The sequence below is a fragment of the Salvelinus fontinalis genome, chromosome 17, assembly GCF_029448725.1.
Source record: "Salvelinus fontinalis isolate EN_2023a chromosome 17, ASM2944872v1, whole genome shotgun sequence".
In the NCBI taxonomy this organism is placed as follows: domain Eukaryota; kingdom Metazoa; phylum Chordata; class Actinopteri; order Salmoniformes; family Salmonidae; genus Salvelinus; species Salvelinus fontinalis.
This window is the reverse complement of record NC_074681.1, coordinates 46,378,390-46,393,947: the sequence shown is the minus strand read 5'-3', so window position 1 is coordinate 46,393,947 and position 15,558 is coordinate 46,378,390. Positions and strand designations below refer to the sequence as shown.

At 43.1% G+C, this 15,558-nt stretch overlaps 2 protein-coding genes across 6 annotated transcripts in view; one reads left to right on the top strand and one right to left on the bottom strand.

The window, feature by feature from the left end:
- Positions 1–1,784, bottom strand: part of wdr33 (WD repeat domain 33) — a 41,383-nt gene extending 39,599 nt beyond the window's left edge. For 4 of the 5 annotated variants that reach the window (XM_055867615.1, XM_055867618.1, XM_055867616.1 and 1 more), the window contains exon 1: positions 1,590–1,784. The gene's annotated coding sequence lies outside the window, so the exon portion shown is untranslated. The remainder of the gene's footprint in view (positions 1–1,589) is intronic. The other variant, XM_055867619.1, reaches the window with a different exon arrangement.
- A 3,934-nt stretch (positions 1,785–5,718) lies between these two features.
- On the top strand, positions 5,719–14,918 carry dusp28 (dual specificity phosphatase 28). Its single transcript, XM_055867614.1, has 2 exons — positions 5,719–6,522; positions 14,119–14,918. The coding sequence occupies exons 1-2, from the start codon at positions 6,163–6,165 to the stop codon at positions 14,233–14,235; spliced, it is 477 nt and encodes a 158-aa protein (XP_055723589.1). The 5' UTR covers positions 5,719–6,162; the 3' UTR covers positions 14,236–14,918.
- The last annotated feature ends 640 nt before the right edge of the window (positions 14,919–15,558 follow it).

Genomic DNA, 15,558 nt, shown 5'->3' with positions numbered 1-15,558 from the left:
CCGGATGCCTTCTGCCTTTTACACACAGCATAGGCATAAGGCTGGGTTTACATAAAGGAAAATGACCAGAAACATAAAAACACAAACATATCCTACAACTAGATGTGATACTAATATGTTAATCATCAAAGAGTGGGACCACTTATAATAATTGGGCAATGAAGCAATATCCCAACATGCTCTGGTCCCACACTGTAGCCAACTCCTTTATCAATGTCATACATGTTATGTCATACCTGTTTAGCATGAAACGTGTTTGGCATGACAATGAATGAACAGTTGCCTAAAGAACAAACAAACTATCACAAGGCTAATCAAAGTGCATTTCAGTACATTTACACATGTAAATAACTAAATGAGCAGACATTTTACATAATGTTGTAATAAAAACAGAACCCACTGGCAGTGATACCCTTTATCCAACGTTAAGTTCAGGAACTTCACAAAATGACTCGTATCAAATAGGCTACAGTTGACAAAATGGTTTCATGTCATTCTTTTCAACACATCAACATTTTCCCAACATGTGTCCATAATAAAATCCACTTTATTGTGTGCATAAGGACAGTCCATTATAACCAGGACACAATGCAGTGATTCGGTGTGCAATTGTTCCTTGTTGGATTTGTATAATTGACAACTTTAAAAGTAAACGATAAAACAGTTTAATTGACAGACATAACTCACTAGCTACCTTGTGAGGGCAACATATGCAACTATTCAAACAACTTTATTTGTACCCCTAGCCCGGGTCCAAAATATAGCTTACTGGGATGAGTGTCCAAAGCCAGCATGGTTGGGAGGTAGCTAGCTAACGTTAACTGGAATCAACTTAAGCTAATTGATTAGCTAACTAAAGTTACCCGAAACGTTATTATGTCCAGAGTCAGAGAGGTAGCTAATTACCAGTAGTTAACTAAGGTTGGTTAGCTATTGGTTACTAAGACGGATAGCTAAATGTATAAGCTAACTGGCTACTGTTTCAGTTCTCTGAGTCTGAATTTCTTGCCGCGGTAACGTTATCTAGCTAGCAGCACACGAGGTTTCTATGCTAGTTAGCTAACCAGCTAATGTTAGCTAGCACACAGTAGATCCTGGCAACCAGTGATCGGCTGATTAGCTAAGTTAACGTGAAGTTACACTGGCTGGTTTGGTTGTTATCCAAGTTGTTGACCAACTGCAATAGTTAAGACCCCAATAGTATTTTATTTGGGGGAAACTAAGCCTAAAGTTAGCTAACTAGTTAAGTTGATGTCAACAAGCCATTAACGTTACTAGTCTTGGAAATGGACGAGGTGGTGGCTAGCCAGCTAACGTTAACGCTTGCTAGCTAATTCTTAGCTAACACGCTAACGTAGGTCAATATGAATAACAAAGAAAAACGTTAGTTAGCTGCCAAACTATTAAGGGATTAGTTTACGGCGTATGGATGGATAGTAAGCTATTTCAAGGTTTGTGTCTAACACGAAAATAGACATCACAATCCGTTCCTCTTCAAATTGATGTTTTGTTCCTGACTTGACAACGTAATTAAATGGCGCCCGGTGGAAGTCGTCTTTACAACAACAACGCGATGCTTAGAAACTCACCAACAATATCCAATGCAGAGTTATCTAGCTATGGATAACTAGATTCTTCTCAGATATACTCTTTTTGAGAATCATAAGCGCCTCAAAGTTTATTGAAAATGTATCGGTTTGTCACTTCTCGTGTTTAGCCACCTACGCCGGCCTCCATTTCGGCGCTTTCTCCTCGTTCAGCTTCTATTTTTTTTCAACACGACTGACTACATTACGCCTGCGGTGGGAGTTTCAAACGTCATCACGTAATTAGGGTACTGGTACTACTACTACAACTAATAATAATAATAATAATAATAACAATAAGGGGATTCGATCATCTGGACCGGGCGCCCGGGTAGGCGTCTATTGCACCGGCGCCCTTACAAAAAAATATTACCGTTTTAAAATCTGCAGTAACTGCAGTCAACTGTGATATTTTGGATGCATTAATCGCAGTTATACTGCAAAATTACTGAAGTAAAAAAAAATGTCATTTTGGACGTAGCATACTGCAGTTATACTGCACTCTTATTGCAATCGTTTTCCTCAAGGGTAAAAAGTTGATAAAAAAATTGTTCAACATGACTGACTACATTAAGCCTGCAGTTAGAGATTCCTAATGTCATCACATAATTATGGTACTGTTACTACTAATAGCTACTACTACAAATAATAATAAGGGCATTCAATTTATTGCGAGTGTAGCGAAATGCTTGTGCTTCTAGTTCCGACAGTGCAGCAATATCTAACAAGTAATATCTAACAATTCCACAACAAATACCTAATACACACAAATCTAAGTAAAGGAAAGGAATAAGAAAATATTAAAATAAATATATGGATGAAAAATGGCAGAGCGGCATAGGCTGAGATGCAATAGATGGTATGGAATACAGTATATACATATGAGATGAGTAATGCAAGATAAACTCAGCAAAAAAAGAAACGTCCTCTCACTGTCAAGTGCGTTTATTTTCAGCAAACTTAACATGTGTAAATATTTGTATGAACATTCAACCTCCAAATCGATCCCGCTCCAAAGTACAGGCCTCGGTGTAACACTCATTCCTTCGACGATAAACGTGAATCCGACCATCCCCTCTGGTGAGACAAAACCACGACTCGTCAGTGAAGAGCACTTTTTACCAGTCCTGTCTGGTCCACCCCTGGTGGGTTTGTGCCCATAGGCGACGTTGTTGCCGGTGATGTCTGCTGAGGATCTGCCTTACAACAGGCCTACAAGCCCTCAGTCCAGCCTCTCTCAGCCTATTGTGGACAGTCTGAGCACTGATGGAGGGATTGTGCGTTCCTAGTGTAACTCGTGCAGTTGTTGTTGCCATCCTGTACCTGTCCCTCAGGTGTGATGTTCGGATGTACCGATCCCGTGCAGGTGTTGTTACACGTGGTTTGCCACTGCGAGGACGATCAGCTTTCCGTCCTGTCTCCCTGTAGCGCTGTCTTAGGCGTCTCACAGTACTGACATTGCAATTTATTGCCCTGGGCACATCTGCAGTCCTCATGCCTCCTTGCAACATGCCTAAGGCACGTTCACTCAGATGAGCAGGGACCCTGGGCATCTTTCTTTTGGTGTTCTTCAGAGTCTTTGGTGTCCTAAGTTTTTGTAACTGTGACCTTAATTGCCTACCGTCTGTAAGCTGTTAGTGTCTTAACGGCCGTTCCACAGGTGCATGTTCATTAATTGTTTATGGTTCAATGAACAATCATGGGAAACAGTGTTTAAACCCTTTACAATGAAGATCTGTGAAGTTATTGGGATTTTTACGAATTATCTTTGAAAGACAGGGTCCTGAAAAAGGGACGTTTATTTTTCTGCTGAGTTTTATGTATTCATTATTAAAGTGACTGGTGTTCCATTTATTAAAGTGGCTAATGATTTCAAGTCTGTATGTAGGCAGCAGCCTCTCTGTGCTAGTGATGGCTGTTTAACAGTCTGATGGCCTTGAGATAGAAGCTGTTTTTCAGTCTCTCGGTCCCAGCTTTGATGCACCTGTACTGACCTCGCCTTCTGGATGGTAGCGGGGTGAACAGGCAGTGGCTCGGGTGATTGTTGTCCTTGATGGTCTTTTTGGCATTCCTGTGACATCGGGTGCTGTAGGTGTCCTGGAGGGCTGGTAGTTTGTCCCCGATGAAGCGTTGGCAAGCCAAATTTATTCAGCCTCATGAGGTTGAAGAGGCGCTGTTGCGCCTTCTTCACCACCCTGTCTGTGTGGGTGAACCATTTCAGTTTGTCAGTGATGTGTACGCCAAATCAACTGTGGTATTTTCAACGCAGTAATAGCAGAATAACTGTAGTGTACTGCAGTTGAACTGCAGTTATACTGCACTATAACTGCAGTTATACTGCAAAATTACTGCAGTAAAAAAACAGTGTTATTTTGGATGAAGTATTTGCAGCATACTGCAGTTATAATGCACTCTAACTGCATTTATACTGCACACTGACTGCAATCTATTTTCGCGAGGCGGAAAAGTTGATCCCATTCGTTTTGGAACCAGGTTCCCTGTTCAAAGCCCATGGCGAAGTCGGCTCAAAACAAAAATGACGTAAGCATGTGGAGTAATGAGTAGGATTTTGTGTTTTCACATGCAAAAGGGTTTGCTTTTGATATAAACGCTTAATCTGCCTTCCCAATGAAAACTCGTTTAAAAATTCAAACATATATTTTATGTGTTTGTATGTTTCTGGACAATGCACCATAATGCCTTGTTGACAACATGACTGAGAGGTGCAGAGAGGTTACTGTTGATTAGGGAAGGGCATTCCTCCCTCATTGCTTTTGCTGTTCATGTCACAAGCCATAGACCAGTGCCCCGCGGCTCAGCATAATCCAATCCGCCCACTGTAAAGTAGAAATGTCCCAATGTTTAAAGGTTATTTTGTGGCCATGTTTTTAAACCCGAAACCATTTTTTGCATAAACCTATACAACAACCTAACTGTACTCTTTGAAGATAGAATTTTAAGGCGCTTGGTTACTAGCCTCTTCATTCATCTCTCTCTCTCGCTCCCTCGCTCTCAGCTAAATATACCTACAGACAACTGAGATCGGTGCTTCTCTTTTCCTCTCTCTCGCCGCATGTGTTGGCCCACCAGACTCTTCGCGCATTTGGGTGGAAGTGTCTGGGAACTAAATTAAATCAAACAACTGAGAAGACACATAGACTTCATAGAACAGTGAAAACAGTTTTATGTGTAGGGCAGACTAAAACAACTGACACACATATAGACACACATATATGGAGGTTGAGATGTGCGTGTCTTGGTGAAAGGAGAGGAAGGTTATGTTTTTCGGGATGTTCTTCCTCAGAGGGAGCAGCAGGTTAGAGCCCTCACACACTAACCCCTTCAGAGAGGACAGAGGGTACAACACAGTCCGCCTTCTCACTTCATACAGACAGACAGACAGACAGACAGACAGACAGACAGACAGACAGACAGACAGACAGACAGACAGACAGACAGACAGACAGAGAGAGAGAGAGACAGAGAGACAGACAGACAGACAGACAGACAGAAAGAAAGACAGATAAATACTGTAAGCTATGGATGGGTAGGCATCAGGCAATTGCTGAGTCAGTCAGAGTTTCACCTCCAAAGTCCAGTGATGATGAAGCAGGAGGATAGGGTGGTGGTGACACAGCAAGCAGGACAGCTGCACAGACTGGCACCAAGTCTGTGTGCGTGTGCATGTCTCTGAATCAATGGGATTCTTATTAGTTCATAGGATTTCAGTGAATTTATGATTGTGGAATACTGGTGTGTTTATGGTCATAATGAATTGTATTAATCATGTTTTCCATCACACATAACCAGCTTCAAATGTGTGCTGTTTTTGTATGGTTCATATCCCCCACTGTGTGAATTTATACTCTTTTAATTTATATAATTCAATTTCCTCTCTGATCTACTTTTCAGATGTGTGTGTGTTGTGCATAAGTGTGTGGGTGCACACTGCATGATCACTACACTAAAAATGACCACCTACTCTATTAAATCTAACCCCAGCTCATCACATAGAATATGAATCACTGTGGATCCTTCGAACGTGAACGAACTGGTGTTAGGACCCAGGGAGTGCCTGACCGTGGACCTGCCTACCCCCTACAATAAATATAGCTTGCTATTAGGACAGAGTCAGATGGCCATAGCTGACCGACATGACAACCCCCACATGCCATAGACTGAAGGAGAGACAGTTTCCCTATGAAGAGTGTGTGTTGCAGTGAGAGAGCAAGTGCGTAGACGGTTTTTCGTGAGTGTATGTATGTTTGTGGAATTGATGAATGTCACCTTAAGTGTGATTGGATGTGTTTATATTAGGGGGTGCACGAGAAAAGTGTGAATCTACTTGTGTGCAGTGTGTATGCTACTGTTATTTATTTGTGTGTGTAGTGTGAGAATGTCACTGTGAAGTGTTTGTGGGAAAGATACAAGTCGAAAGTGTTGTACGCAAGTGCATGTATGTACGTGGAATAGGAGAAAGTAAAGTTGACATTGGTGCGAGTGAGTGTGTGAGCGCAGCGCAGGGTTAGTTAGCAAAGGTCGACGTGCCACCAGGGTCAAAGGTCATCCGTCGAAGATGCTCCAGCCGCAGCTCCAGCTGTGCAAGGTCACCAACGCGCTGTTCATCAGCAATGCACGCTCGGCCTGCACTGACGACCTCATCCAGCAGGAGGCAGTGACGCTGTGCATCAACGTGTCCAAGCAGCAGCCCTTCCCCGAGTCGTCACGCATCGCTGCGCTGCGTGTGCCCGTCTACGACGACCCCACTGAGGACCTTTACCGCTACTTCGATAGCTGTGCAGACGCTATCCGGGACGAGGCATCCAAGGGAGGCCACACCGTCGTCTATTGCAAGAATGGCCGCAGCCGCTCGGCCACCATCTGCGTGGCCTACCTCATGAAATACCGCAAGCTCTCATTGGCGGAGGCGTTTACGGTAGGTGACAAAAAGAGGGAGGGAGGAGTGGATGGGAGTGATGGGTTAAAGATGGCTTTTGGTCTAATTGTCATTTTAATGTAATTGTGCTTCTTTCCATGGCTAGATGGTTAATAGCTCTGTCAATTCACAAAGTGAATACTAAAAATCCTCATTGACAATAACTGGGACTTTTCCAATGACCTCCTGAATAGACTGAATTTAAATTGAATTCACCCAAACTCAGCCTCTAATGCAAAGTAGAATAATCAACTGATTATCTGTCAGTCTTTGTTTTTCTGGTTGAAAAACGTATGAGTGGATCTCAAAGGCCTCAGCATTCTTCAGTTCGCCTGGCACCTAGCCGAACTCTGATAGGCGAACCTAACCGAAGTGTGCTGGCATGCTTCCCTAAAAGACCTTCACGTGAACAACGAGAAAAAAGGGGCAATGGTACTGTTTGTCTAATTTGAGATGCCGTAGCCAGTATACGCTTCCTCAAAATAGTCAGCATTCATTTATAAGATAACTCAAGAAACCTGACATACATTTTGGAGGTTTTTGCTGAAGAGATCTTAGTTGCGCAATTTTAAATGTTTGGTGCAGTATTTGACAATGAAAAATGTGCATGAAAATGAGTCGTCTCTCATTGAATGACAACAAATACTTTATTGAAGAATCCCTACTGTTGACCAATCACAGACGAAGGGGCATAGACTTCTGCTACAGACTTTGGCTTGCCTAGAGAAAAAATGTTGTGTGCCCAACAGACGAAAAAACCCTTGACCGAAGTCCAAAACGAACAATATACAGTACCGGTCAAAAGTTTGGACACACCTACTCATTCCAGGGTTTTCTTTATATTTACTATTTTCTAAATTGTAAAATAATAGTGAAGACATCAAAGCTATAAAATAACACATGTAGTAGTTGATGACAGCTCTGCACACTCTTGGCATTCTCTCAACCAGCATCATGACGTAGTCACCTGGAATGCATTTTAATTAACAGGTGTGCCTTGTTAAAAGTTAATTTGTGGAATTTCTTTCCTTCATAATGCATCTGAACACATCAGTTGTGTTATGACAAGGTAGGGGTGGTATACAGAACACCAGTCCCTTTAATAATGTCTACAAATCTTGCATTACCCATCTCATGTGTATATACTGTATCCTATACTATTCTACTGTAGCTTATTCTATGACATTGCCCGTCCATGTATTTTTATATTCTTAATTCCATTCCTTTTCTAGATGTGTGTGTATTGGGTATATGTTGTGTAATTATTAGATATTACTTGTTAGATATTACTGCATTGTCGAAGCTAGAAGCACAAGCATTTCGCTACACCGGCAATAACATCTGCTATACACGTGTATGTGACCAATAACATTTGATTTGATTTGATTACAGACAGGGTTGGGGGGTAACAGATTACATCTAAAATATTGTAATCAGATTACAGATACTTTTGAAAAACTAGATGATTACTTCAAGTATTACTTTTCAATTCAGAAAGGATGTTTGCGGAAAAAAATTATTTGACAGTTCTCTGTTTTCTCAATGACCTTCAAATCAGCATTGAAAAAAGGCTCAAGTTTAAGTTTGTTCCACTTGAGTGAGTCTGACCACGAGTCAGAGAACACTATGATGACACACCAAATGGGTTTGATGGATCGTGGGAAAAGAGTAGGAATAGGCGTGTGGTGTGACTACTGTAGTCATCCAAAGTCAAACTCACACACTTTTGATAGACTTAAAGGGGCAATCTGTAGTTGCTACATCCATTTTTGGATTTATGTAGAAAATAGTAAAAATATATATAGAAAAATATATATATTTACAGTACCAGTAAAAATTTTGGACACACCTACTCATTCAAGGGTTTTTCTTTATTTTTACTATTTTCTACACTTTCAAATAACCCATATGGAATCATGTAGTAACCAAAAAAGTGTTAAACAAATCGAAATATATTTTATATTTTATATTCTTAGACACCCTTTGCCTTGATGACAGCTTTGCACACTCTTGGCATTCTCTCAACCAGCTTCACCTGGAATGTTTTTCCAACAGTCTTGAAGGAGTTCCCACATATGCTGAGCACTTGTTGGCTGCTTTTCCTTCCCTCTGCGGTTCAACTCATCCCAAACCATCTCAGTTGGATTGAGGTCGGGTGAATGTGGAGGCCAGGTCATCTGATGCAGCACTCCATCACTCCCCTTCTTGGTCAGATAGCCCTTACACAGCCTGGAGGTGATGTAATAATGAAACCGTCAACTCAAGTCTTGACTGTTGGGCCGAGAGCCTACCCTTTACAGACCATGCTTAAATACCTGATACCAAGATTGCTCAGTCATAGCTGGTTCAACCCCCCCATATAGATTGGGGGCACCATAAGCCACTTTGGGTTCATCTTCTGGTCATCTGCCTCTGGTGTTGTCTCCCAGATACCATGATAAATTGGAATACTGAGGCCTTTGTTCTGTTCCTCCAGGCTCTCTCCATCTCAGTGACACCTACCACATCTGATCTATGGAATGCCAGCTGTAGGGTTTTTATCACCAAGCCATCACTTAATCAGATGCCAGCACAAGCTCCATAAACTCAGCACAAACTCCACTCAGTTAACTCAGAGAGAGTCCTAAGAGCCTTACTCTATAAAAAACAAAAAAACATTTGGTGAATAAATATAACAATCTTGAGATTAAAAAATAAATAAAAATAATATAGGACAAAACACACATCACAACAAGAGAGACAATACACTCCTTCATTTATCACTCAATACATATCACTCAAGGTGTGTAAACTTCAATTAAAAAAACCTCAAGACGGGTAATTCCCCATCTTGACACATGACTCACCATAGTGACTGTAAAAACAACACTACTGGTTAAGAAATAAAACAAAACAATTTAAAATAACAAAATCTAATTAGAATCACTACCCATAATAACTCCATACTGTAATGGGGCGGTGAGTCGGAAGCAGGTGCAACGTTTTAATAAAACAACAAAACCAAGAACACGACACTAACATGAGGCAGAACGCTGATACACAATAACAATACCAACTGGTGAGTGAACATGGGAGCGTGACATAAAGGAGGAGATGAAGGTAATGGAGTCCAGGTGTGATGAATCCCAGGATCGGTGGTTAGTACACTGGCGACGTCGTACGCCGGAAGGGAGGAGCAGGAGCAGACGTGACACATAAAGAAAAACTTGTACCCATAACTTGATTCAAGGAATAGAAAAATAAACTAGAGACAGGACTATCCTTCTCGTGGTCCGAATTACAAATAGAACAATTAATTATAACCTCCTCCGTAATTATCATCAGTACAAATTACCTTTTGGCTTTCCAGTGAGGATGATCAAACCACACTAGAAAGTCAGGACAGAGGTTAGAGGTCATTCAAACCCTTTAAATAAGTGTTTCTTACTATATTAGACTAATTCATGAAAAACAATAAATAATTTCATACATTTTGTATCCCAGGTTTACAGTAAGATTACAGTACATTTCTTATCAGAAGAATTCACATGTGGTCAATTAAAACTCAGGAAAGAAAAACTTCAGGAAATTCCATGTGTATGCCCTTTTAAGATACCTTGGCACTAACCCATATTCATAATCAGTAGGTTGTGTGCCTGCTGGTGTGTGTAAGGTAAATCATTGTCACGCCCTGATCTTAGGGATCCTTATTTATTCTCTATGTTTGGTTAGGTCAGGGTGTGACTCGGGTGGGAGAATCTATGTTTTCTATTTCTTTGTGTTTTTGGCTGAGTATGGTTCCCAATCAGAGGCAGCTGTCTATCGTTGTCTCTGATTGGGGATCATATATAGGTTGTCATTTTCCATTTGGGTTTTGTGGGAGTTATTTTCTGTTTAGCTGTTTTTGTAGCCTGACAGAACTGTACGCTTTCGTTTTTTCTACTTTGTTATTTTGCGGTGTTCAGTTGATTAAAAATCTTGAACCCCTACCACGCTGCCCCTTGGTCTCCTTCTTCATCCAACGAGTGCCGTTACAGAACTCCCCACCACAAAAAGACCAAGCAGCGTAATCGGGAGGAATGGACGTGGGAGGACATCCTGAATGGTAAAGGATCCTGGACGTGGGAGGAGATCCTGGCTGGGAGGGATCACCTCCCATGGGAGCAGACGGAGGCAGCAAGGAGGGAGCAACTATACAAGGGGTCATGGCTAACACAGAAGCCCGAGAGGCAGCTCCCAAACATGTTTTGGGGGGGTCCACGGGGTGATTGGCGGAGTCAGGGTTTAGACCTGAGCCAACTCCCCGTGCTTACCGTTGGGAGCGTGTGACCGGTCGGGCACCGTGTTATGCGCTATATTCCAGGTCCCCGCAGTTGCCGTGCTAGAATGGGCATTCAGCCAGGACGGATTGTGCCGGCTCAGCGCTCTGGCCTCCGGTGCGTCTCTTCAGTCCAGGATATCCTGCTCCAGGTCTACGCACGGTATCCCCAGTTCGCCACCACAGCCCAGTGCGGCCTGTTTTAGCTCCCCACACTTGCCGTGCTACAGGGGGGATTCAGCCAGGACGCGTTGTGCCAGCTCTGCGCTCCAGACCTCCAGTGCGCCTCCACGGCCCAGCACATCCTGCGCCGGCTCTACGCACTATGCCTCCAGTGCGTCGTCATAGCCCAGTGCGTCCCGTGCCAGCTCTCCACACTCACCGAGCTGGAGTGGGTATCCAGCCAAGATGTGTTTTGGCAGCTCCCCGCACCAGGCTTCCAGCACGTCTCCTCAGTCCGGTGAGACCTGTTCCGGCTCCACGTACGAAGCCTTCAGTGATGATCCATGGTCCAAAGCCTCCAGGGATGATTAATGGCCCAGAGCCTGTAGTGATGATCCATGGCACGAAGCCTCCAGTGATAATCCATGACCCGGAGCCTCTAGTGATAATCCATGGCCCGGAGCCTCTAGTGATAATCCATGGCACGAAGCCTCCAGTGATGATCCATGGCCCAAAGCTTGTAGCGACGATCCATGGCAAGGAGCCTGCAGCGACGGTCCCCTGTCCGGAGCCTCCAGTGACGGTCCCCAGTCCGGAGCCTTCAGCAACGGTCCCCAGTCCGGCGCCTCCAGCGACGGTCTGGAGTCTTCAGCGACGAGCTGCAGTCCAGAGCCTCCAGCGGGGGGTTCCCAGTCCAGAGCCTCCGGCGATGATCCGCAGTCCGGAGCCTCCAACGACGATCCGCAGTCCGGAGCCTCCAGCGACGATCCACAGTCCGGAGTATTCAGCGACGAGCTGCAGTCCAGAGCCCCCAGCGGCAGTGTGCAGTCCAGAGCCTCCGGCGATGATCTACGATCCGGAGGTCCCGGCGACGATCCCTGCAACGGAGGCGCCACTAAAGTGGGGTGAGCCTAAAGCGGGGTGGGGTCTGCGTCCCGCACCGTAGACCCCACCGAGAGTAGATGCCCACCCGGACCCTCCCCTATAGGTTCAGATTTGCGGCCGGAGTCCGCACCTTTGGGGGGGGGGGGGTACTGTCACGCCCTGACCTTAGAGATCCTTATTTATTCTCTATGTTTGGTTAGGTCAGGGTGTGACTCAGGTGGGAGAATCTATGTTTTCTATTTCTTTGTGTTTTTGGTATGGTTCCCAATCAGAGGCAGCTGTCTATCGTTGTCTCTGATTGGGGATCATATATAGGTTGTCATTTTCCATTTGGGTTTTGTGGGGAGTTATTTTCTGTTTAGCTGTTTTTGTTACCTGACAGAACTGTGCGCTTTCGTTTTTTCTACTTTGTTATTTTGTTGCGGTGTTCAGTTTATTAAAAATCATGAATGCCTACCACGCTGCACCTTGGTCTCCTTCTTCATCCGACGAGTGCCGTTACAGTCTTATGGCAAAAAAAATGGCCAGGCTTTATTTAATTTGGTAGTTTACTCTTATACTAACTACACTGCAGAATTTAACTCACTGCTCTCTCACAAAAACCATAGCCTTGGGAAAGGTTTCAAAGAGAGAGAAAAAAAAATGACTGCCCACATTCTCCTGGAAAAAAAGTGTCAATTTATTTAGCATAAGGAATCAGTGATATTTGATCCCAGGCATCTATTAAAAAGTTGTTTGAGACGTGGTCTCCTACGTCTCCCTTAACATAAAGAGCGTAATCTTTATGAACCACTATTGATCTAACTGAGGCCATACACCGCTATGTACCATTTTCCTGTCCTGCTGCTTTCAAGAGGATTTTTTGCTGCTCTTTTGAAAAGATGCTACGGCTTGCATCGCAGCATTCCCCCCCCCCCCCCCCCCCCAAATGCAGCGGGCGCAGTAGTCTCCATTACCACTCCTCATTATTTAACCTTGTACCTTGTTCTACTAAAACATTGCATCATTAGAGTGCTATCAAAAAACTCACAAATAACATATTACCATTCACATATTGTCAACACTCATTAAGTGTACATCAACCCTCTTTATCAATGTCTTAGTCACTGTCACCCATCGTAAGGTTTAGAAAATAAAAGAAACCAAACCATGATTATTCTCTCCTTACTAGAAGACAATGCGCCAAATGTATAAAATACATCAGCCAATTTATAAGGTAAAAACACATTTCGGTGGGCACAATATCACAGCCTCTTACCACCCGAAACTTCGATCCATTGCTGTTGTAGCCTTGTTTTATCATGATCATGGTCACAGCTCTATTGCAATTGCCTATCCGCTATTATCAGAATTCATTAGATTTAGGCAACTGTCTCTCCTGAGTAGGCTACAAGTAAGAAAACAAACACTTGCAATTGTTTACAAGGATACATTCAGTTCATGATTCAGTGATTCAAATACGACTCCATTCTCACAAGGTTTTTCCAGCAGACCATTTAGGCCACACAACGTATTACATCGAAATCGCCTCGCTATTAAATTAGCCTTTCAATTACAGTCAAAACAAAGATGACTTCTGTTCACAGGGAGTCCACTTTAACATGTTATCTCTTATCCACTCTCCTTGATTCTCACAAGGAGCAAGGTTGATCTTGATCCAACTCTCATAAAATATAATACTTTTCTTGCCTCACACCCAAGCTAACTGGCTAAAGTTGGCTAGCTTGCTAGCTAACGCTACTTCCAGACACAAACGAGAGAATACGTCTTCACTCTCCATTCTACTCATCTAGCAGAGCTGGCTAGGCTTTTTTCATGTCTTCACTATTTTTCAATGATGTCTTCACTATTATTTCGCATTGTAGAAAATAGTTCAAATAAAGAAAAACCCTTGAATGAGTAGGTGTGTCCAAACTTTTGACTGGTACTGAATGCACAAACTCTTCTGAACTGTTTCAGCTGAGAAGCATGCCTTTAGTCTCCTATCCTCGTCTCCTCTCTTTCATCTTCAATGATCTGAAATTAACCACGGCTGAGTTAAAGCTATATCAAGGACGCTTACCAAGACTTTGCTTGCTTGAAATACCTGCCCAGTTCTTTGTCATTGCATCAGGAGGAGAGGAGAGGAAGTCATATTAGAGTATTGAGATGCACCCAATGTGTTGTGTGATTCAGATACAGTATGTATGTACCAGGGCTGATCAGGTAACTGATTACCATTATACACTCCTTTTCTTCGTCTTCTTCTCCAGAAAGTGAGGACTTCACGCTCAGTGGTGGACCCCAACTCGGGATTCTGGGCCCAGCTGGAAAGATATGAGCAAGAGCTGAAAAAGAGGCGGGGGGAGGTGGACAACGCCCCAACCTAACGTTGTGCCAATGCCTCGCCCTCTAGGACCCTGCAGCTCTCCACCGTAAACCAACAGTCCTGAAACTCTTTGGGCCAATTTCCCGGACACAGATTAAGCCTAATCCTAGATTAAAAACCGTGGTCAATAGAGCATCTCCATTTTAAATCCAGCACTAGGTTTAATGATACATGCGTTTTACATAGCATTTTTAAAGGACATCTGTGTCTGGGAAACTAGCATTGTATCTAAAAAGGTGGACGAGCCTCCGGTCTAGAGGAGCCCCCACCTCTGGAGTTGGTAGAAGTTGCCCCTATAATCGCTGGGCCAGGGTCCGATATTGTCCATCCTCCTAATGGTTGTTATGATTTTGGGTTGGGTAATCTGATCCTAGATCTGTGGTAGGCTAGGGGCTACTTCTACATCGAACTCCACCCTGTGTGACCCTGGCCCTCTCTACCCCTTAGAGAACCAAAGAGAAGCGCTACTTTTTACCCTCAAAAGGACCCTCCATTTGTTCATTACAAATCCAATGCGTTACAAAGCCACATGCTTTGTAATGCATTCTAAATTCATTACATGTATGCATTTATATAATTTCTTATAAGAAGCCATATGGAGTCCTTTTAGCAAAAATATGTCTATGTATATGTGTTATGAATACATGTGTAGCCTTTAGGCATTTAAAAAGCCTGCTGAAAGGAGCCATGCACTGCTATGAATGCTTATAGCAAGATATACAATGGAAAAAAGGTATTATAATGCACAAGTGGGTGATAATAGACAATGTAAGTGCCATCATAATGCATTATGTACAGTTGGTTCATAAATCAACCCAATCTCTTAAATTATATGTCACAATAATGTATATTTCCATGGGGTTGCATAGAGTGTTACTCTGGCTCTATAGTCATTGACAGCACGTGCCCCTGTACAAACACTGAAGAGGCTGTTGCAGTGCCACCTTTAACCTCTAGAGGGAAGTATTACAATGGAATAGAGTACAAAACACGACAAACCAGATGGGCTGCTTTGTGGAGACATACTACCACAGACTTTTTGCGTTGAAATCTCTACAGCTCAGAAACTTTTCTCCTCTGCACATGAAATATTTATCTGAGCAATACTCTGAACCTTAACTCTGCAGGGATTTAACGAGTCTTAGCCGTTAAACGTTAGTTATAGCAGCTAATGTAGAGCAGGTGCAATGACCTGTGCTCAGGTAATACAACAAGTCACAATAGAGGGCTGCTATTGACTAGATAAAGCATCAAATCAAATCAAATCGTATTGGTCACGTGTACACATATTTTGCTGATGTTATCGCGGGTGTAGCGAAACGCT